Genomic DNA, 6,771 nt, shown 5'->3' with positions numbered 1-6,771 from the left:
CGCTACGAAGTGGGAATTGATCAAACCACTATCGAACTGCATACATTCGTGGATGCTAGCGAAAGTGGCTACGCTGCCGTGTCCTACTTTCGTTTCGAGGTGAACGGCCACGTGGAGTGCGCTCTAATTGGAAGCAAGACAAGAGTTGCGCCCATCAAGTTCGTCTCTATCCCTCGGTTAGAACTCCAAGCGGCCGTCATTGGTACGCGTTTGGCTCACAACATCGCAGAAGGGCACTCCATTAAAATCCATCGTCGTTACTTCTGGACGGATGCACGGGACGTTATGTGTTGGCTACAGTCCGACCACCGGCGTTATTCCCAATTCGTGGCCTTCCGTGTTGGTGAAATACTGGAAGCGACAAACATCACGGAGTGGAGCTGGTTGGGCACGAAGTACAACGTAGCCGACGACGGCACGAAATGGAAGTTCAAACCAGACCTCAAGCCAACAAGCCGTTGGTTCACCGGACCGTCGTTCCTGTGGAGGCCAAAGAACGAATGGCCATAGTCGTCGCTGATCGGTGAAGAAACCTGCACAGAGATCCGACCGAGTATGATGCACCATTCGGAAGGAAGGGTTCGTACAATTTTGCTGCCGGAAAATTTCTCTTCGTGGCAACGTTTGCAGCGCGTAACGGCCTATGTTCAACGTTTCTTCGTCAATCTCAGAAAGAAGAAAAATAGAAAACCATCGATCGCCGGTCCGCTTACACAGGAAGAACTTTCTACGGCGGAGACGTTCCAAATAAAGCGAGCACAGAAAGACGCCTACGGTGAAGAACTAGCGGTATTAGCAGCGAGCAGACGGCTCCATAAGAAGAATCGCTTGTACAAACTGAACCCGTTCATCGACGATCTTGGTGTGATGCGGATTCACAGCCGTTTGGGAGAGTGCGACTTCGTAGATGACAGTGACAAGTACCCTATTGTGCTTCCTCGAGCTCATCCAGCAACGCATCTTATCGTCGCTAACGTACATCAACATTATCATCATCAGTACCACGAAGCATGCGTTAACCTAGTGCGCAAAGATTTCTACATACCAAGAGTGCGTACAGTCTGCGATCAGGTGCGCCGGAACTGCCAGTTGTGCAAGATTCGCGGTGCAATACCTGCACCACCTGCAATGGGACCTCTTCCAAAATCACGAGTGGCAGTCTTTGTACGCCCGTTCTCGTATGTGGGTGTAGATTTCTTCGGACCGTTCCTTGTCCTCGTCGGTCGGCATCACGAGAAGCGCTGGGGTGTGATTGTTACATGTTTAACAACGCGGGCGATACATCTGGAACTGGCCGCTTCGTTGGACACTAGTTCTTGTATCATGGCTCTGAGGAACTGCTTCGCACGTCGTGGTACTCCTATAGAAATCAGGAGCGACCGGGGAACAAATTTCGTCGGTGCGGATAAAGAATTGAAAGTTGCGGTGGCGGAGTTGGACCGAGACAAGTTATTGACTGAATTCACCACACCAACAACATCATGGCGATTCAACCCTCCTGCGTCGCCGCATATGGGTGGCTGCTGGGAGCGTCTCATCCAGTCGGTGAAAAAGGTCTTGGCCAGCGTTAAACCACAGCGAGTGCCTACAGAAGAGGTACTAAGAAGTTACTTGATTCAAGTAGAGAATGTCGTCAATAGTAGACCACTGACGCACGTACCCGTGGACGATTACTCCTCGCCGGCGCTTACCCCAAACCATTTCTTGATGGGGTCACCGGACGGATCGAAGCCGCTTGTTCCGTACAATGATTGTCCGTTAACACTTCAAAGATCGTGGAAAGCATCGGAAGCTTTGGCGAACCGATTCTGGCAACGGTGGGTGATAGAATATTTACCCACAATCACTCGTCGTACCAAGTGGTTCTACCCGGTTAAGCCAATCGCGATAGGCGATATAGTCGTAGTAGCTGATCCCAGTCTGCCAAGGAACAGTTGGCCCAAAGGACGTGTGGTGTCGGTGAAGGCCTCCAAAGATGGACAAGTTCGCTCGGCGGTTGTCCAAACTCCATCTGGACTGTACGACAGGCCTGCAGTGAAAATAGCTGTGCTGGATGTAGGTGCAGACGGAAGTAAGGCAGACCAGGGTCCAATTACTGCGGGGGACTGTTGCGTACACCATACGGGCAACGCCGCACCTACTCCGGAGACTCATTGATTAGCAGTCCTGTCCCCCGATGGATTTGCGTTGTTGTAGTTAAGTTGGTTGCGGTGCGATGATGGGACAGATAACTGTCATTGACGTCGTCGGATGACGGGTGCAATTAAACAATTGAAGACCAACCGCACGTGAAAGTTTTCCTGCATTATTAATACTAAATATAATAACTAAGTGAATAACTAAACTTTATATAATTTAAAGCTTATTCTAAGTTTATACGGTAAGAGCGCTTCATAAATTTAATATGAAAAACATGAACTTAAAACTAAAAGATTTACAGGATAACTTATAGGATACCGATCAATTTTGCAAAGCTGCAAACTATCTAATTATTGGTTATGTCTACATTATCTCGAGGTAAATACTTTTGAACTACATCTAGATTAAAAGCTTAAAACTATTTACTATACCTTAACAATAGAACACAAATAAGTAAACCAGAAGTCGCACAGAGATCGCAGAACCAGGTGTACGTAGCCTTTATCTAATAATCGATCGTACGGAAATTATATGGAATTTACAAACGTGAGTACGACGAAGTTTATACAATCCCTTATTGATACCTAATTGAAATTGTAATATTTAGGAAAATTTTAATCGCTGTACATAATAAACAGGATTACTATTTCGGAAAAGCGTTTCCATCGTTGCATATGCAACAGTGCTACTAGGGAGCCGGAACTCTCCCTTTCCGGTACCGCATCTACGCAGCCATTGCCAACAAAGCCGCTGAATTTTCAGCAAATACCGCCGGAAACGACAGAATCTGCCTCCCCAGTGAGCAGGACAGAGTTCTCCGTACAATCGCCAACGCAGAGCTCCCCCCAGTTGTAAGTTGCGGTTTACCTGGCAGCCTATAGCTGGCCCGATTAACCCCGGCGGGGTGGCTACGAGCAGAGTACTTCCCCTAAAGACGTTCGGATTTTGGGCGTTAATACCAACAATCAATACGAAACTAACGATTTTAGCTCACTACTTGACTAGCCTATTGGTCCCAAGCAAACGATTAACGTACCCCATTCTAGACGAAATTCTAGTACTACGCAATGTTTGTTTTGATTCGCTATGAAAGTTTGACAGATGAAATGAGGGATTATTGGTTTTTCATATGTTTCGAGGGGTGAATCGATTAGCTTGAGACCGAAGAGAGTACCAGAGCTGAGACAAAAAGTTGAGCACGTTATTTCGGGACCTTCTAGTCTTAGAGTTACCTCTATGGTTTTATCCAGGAGCTCTGTGACAGGAAGGAAATCGTTCTGGAGTACTGTTCAACAGACCTTATGATCGCAGATCTTCTTACGAAGCCCCTGGGACCTGTGAATCACCAGAAGTTCTGTAGTATGATCGGATTTCAGATGAAGACGTGAAAAGGCTGCTCATCGAGGAGGAGTGTCGGGATACAATGTTCACCTGTTCACTTTACGGATCTTGGTCCTTCATGTGCATTTGCCGTACCTGTCGAGATTCACCTCATGGAGTGCAAGAGTAACAAGAAGTAAACATTCTGTGTCAGTCCAAACTAAGTTCTTGTCAGAATAAGTTCGTGTACTATAACCGTTGATAATTAAAGCATAAAGTTAAAAGTATTCTCCCGTGTATAGTTTTCTTTCTGTGCCGAATTCTCGACGCTGTATTCCGTTGTGTTTCCCCAGTCCGCCCGTCATTCCATCTTCTTCTTCTTGTTCGCATTTCAAGCTTATTGCTTAGCGCATATTAGCTTATTGCGTGCTCTCAACTTAGTGTTCTAAATGCACTTCCCCAGTTATTAATTGAGAGCTTTCGATGCCAATATCAATGCATGAATTTGTATATTGTGTGGCAAGCACAATGATACTCTATGCCCAGGGAAGTCGAGAAAATTTCCAACCCGAAAGATTCCCTCGACCGGACTGGAAATCGAACCCGCCGCCTCCGGCTTGGTAATACCGTGCCTTTACTGACTAGGCTATGAGGCCCCGTCATTCCGATATAGTGGTAGGTAAATCCAAAACTTTTCCACAGGGACAGGCACGGTGAAGTGGCCTGGGCTTGGAGATACAGATTCACTAGTAGCACGCATTAGATTTTGTCCTTTCTTGGAAATAACGCAGTTTTTTAGTGTGTATTTTATTTTCTGAAGAAAACTTTGTCTTAGACATCATTCGGATTAGATAAGCAGGTTTCGTGCTATGATTAATTGAAACATTAGGTGTGAATCAAAATGACCGATTTCCAGCACAAACTTGGTTCAATTATGCGAAGTTTCATGGAATTCGGAGAGGGCAAAATCGAATCGATTCATCAGTTTGCGTAGATTTGTAGGCTAAAACCAAAGATATTTAATTAACAAGATATCCCACTAATCAAGTCCTCGAACAAGGCAATGGATACACCATCCTTATGTGATCGCAGTGCCATCTGATGAGTGCACATTGAAACTGTTGGGAGCCCCCGCCAACTTCACCACCAGGGCTCAATAGATGACTGGTGTCAGCATGACATATGCCAGCGTGGACGTTGATAGTCAGCCGTGGGAAGAGGATGCTCGATGTCATCATTATTATTTATTTATTTATTTAATTTATTTATTTAATTTGTTTTTCTTCATCTGACTTAACGTGTCTAAATGAAGCCTGATGGGGAAAAGCCTTGAAAAGGCGTAAAACCCCATATCTTTTCGAAATACATGAATCACAATAATACAATACAATTACAATGAACATTAATCAAGTCTATAGCATAAAAAAAAAAGATATCCTCCTATGGCATAGAGTTGTCCGTGAATCAGGTAGAAGTCCTCGTCATGCAGTTGAACCGGAAACAAAAAATAAACAGGTAGCACAATCCTTCACGTGTACATTAAATGGACAGCTACTCACCTTCTCAGGAGTCTGCTCGTCTGCCGAATCTGAGTGATGACGATGAGTGATGACACCGCTTCGTGTTTTTAATTTGCGCTGTACCCTCCGCTCAGTGTTGTGGGTTCGTACATAGATGATGGTGTGCGTGTTTTCTTCCAACGCTGCAGTTCAACGTTGTATCGTCACAGACCTATTGGCGTTGTTATCTGTCTCTATAAATTCCAAAGAGTTAAGGGGGTCTGCTAAAACGCTCCCATAGTTGCTGTACGTTATGTAACGTGCCAGTGCGGTGTTACTCCCAGCACTGATGAGACCCCCCGTCCCCAAGCCTCAGGGTCGGCACACGCTCGTGATAATTCCGCGAACCAAGAAAACACTCAAAGTTCACTCAAGACAAACTCCCACTACCTTAGATGTCTACTCCTACCTTGTGCTAGCACTACTCTTCTTTTGTCTTCGGGGCCCCTTCACCTGCCACTGCCGTCGTCGTCGTTCATTTCCTTCCTCTGGTACCGCATCACCTTCTTGAGCCAGGGGTGGACGCCTCTACCTGTCCCGTACGCCCCTCGAGTATGGTGACGGACTCGAGGTTTCAACGAACTACAAGGGTAAGTTGGCTTGCCTGGATTGGTGGCGCACACTGTAGCTGAGGGATCAGGTTCTCGAACTGCGATTCGGACAGACTACCGGCGATTGGCGTGGTCGACTCCGGAAAAAATACGTTGAGTACGCAAATGTTACGGTAAAACCGCGAGGTTCTGTGGGCGCGAATGAGAATTCGAAATGGCGGTTATCGACCTGATCTCACTAGACAACGGTTGGATCTGGCTCGGGGTTTTCTTGGTGACCTGGCTGTCCAATGATACGTGGCAACTTCCTCTACAACTTCTTCAAACTTCCAACTTAGCCCACTTTAGCACTTTAGCTTTAGTTTTCACCTTCAAACTATTAATTTTTAGCTTTGACTTTCGCTATGTGACCGTAGTATATAATGATCACCAGGCTTATGACTGTGCCTCTTGGTGGACGATGACCGTGTAGTGACCAAGCACGATTCCAAATAAATTACGTGCAGCCGTCGCAACAATAGCCAACAGAATGGCGGTCAGTGCAATCGTACTCCAACACATTCCAGACTAAACCCATCAGCCGATCTCCTTCGATCAATACCGCATGCTATCTTTATCTCTCCCACTTTATTTCCTATAAGTCATCGCACTCTCATACGCTCACACCCCACACCCCACAAACAAGACGAACAATCCGAAAAAAATACCTCTCTCGGGTTTCTATGTTCCGTTCTGCTTCGTATTTTCCGCTACACGAATTCTCTGTTGCATCGCATATTCCCGTTTTTACTTAATAGAGCTGTGTGATCATCGATAGAAATACAACATGTACTGTAGACCTGTTCATTTTAAACGAAATGTTCGGAATGTAACGGGTCAACCGTGATTACTCTTCGTCATGTTAATTTGTACTTCTGTGTAAATTTTCAGCAAAATCGGTGATGATTTTGAGGTGCTTCAAGTTAATTTTATGTTTTTAAGGTAATTTACGGCTTACAATATTTGTATCTCGAGACTGAAATAACGAAAACTGCTGTAACAACTTTCATAGCAAAGCTTAATGTGTTATCTACCAACTTTGTGGCCAAAGGTTGACTATTTGAAGTGATTTTATTGAATTTTGACTTAGTTTCATGCTCGAAGATATCTTAAAATGTGAAGAATTTTAAAGTATTTGTTCTACGAATTTTCCACCCGTATGA

The 6,771-nt window shown here is 45.2% G+C and overlaps 1 protein-coding gene across 1 annotated transcript; it reads left to right on the top strand.

Annotated features, from left to right (window-relative positions):
- Positions 1–555: 555 nt before the first annotated feature.
- Positions 556–2,157, top strand: LOC135717496 (uncharacterized). The gene has a single exon (XM_065239610.1). It carries the CDS (start codon positions 556–558, stop codon positions 2,155–2,157), a length of 1,602 nt encoding a protein of 533 aa, XP_065095682.1.
- The last annotated feature ends 4,614 nt before the right edge of the window (positions 2,158–6,771 follow it).

This window comes from Ochlerotatus camptorhynchus, unplaced genomic scaffold (genome assembly GCF_037179485.1).
Source record: "Ochlerotatus camptorhynchus isolate MF236.1 unplaced genomic scaffold, CSIRO-AGI_Acam_v1.1 ptg000058l, whole genome shotgun sequence".
Lineage (NCBI taxonomy): Eukaryota > Metazoa > Arthropoda > Insecta > Diptera > Culicidae > Ochlerotatus > Ochlerotatus camptorhynchus.
Note: the sequence above shows the minus strand (reverse complement) of the source record. Positions and strands in the feature narration are given on the sequence as shown.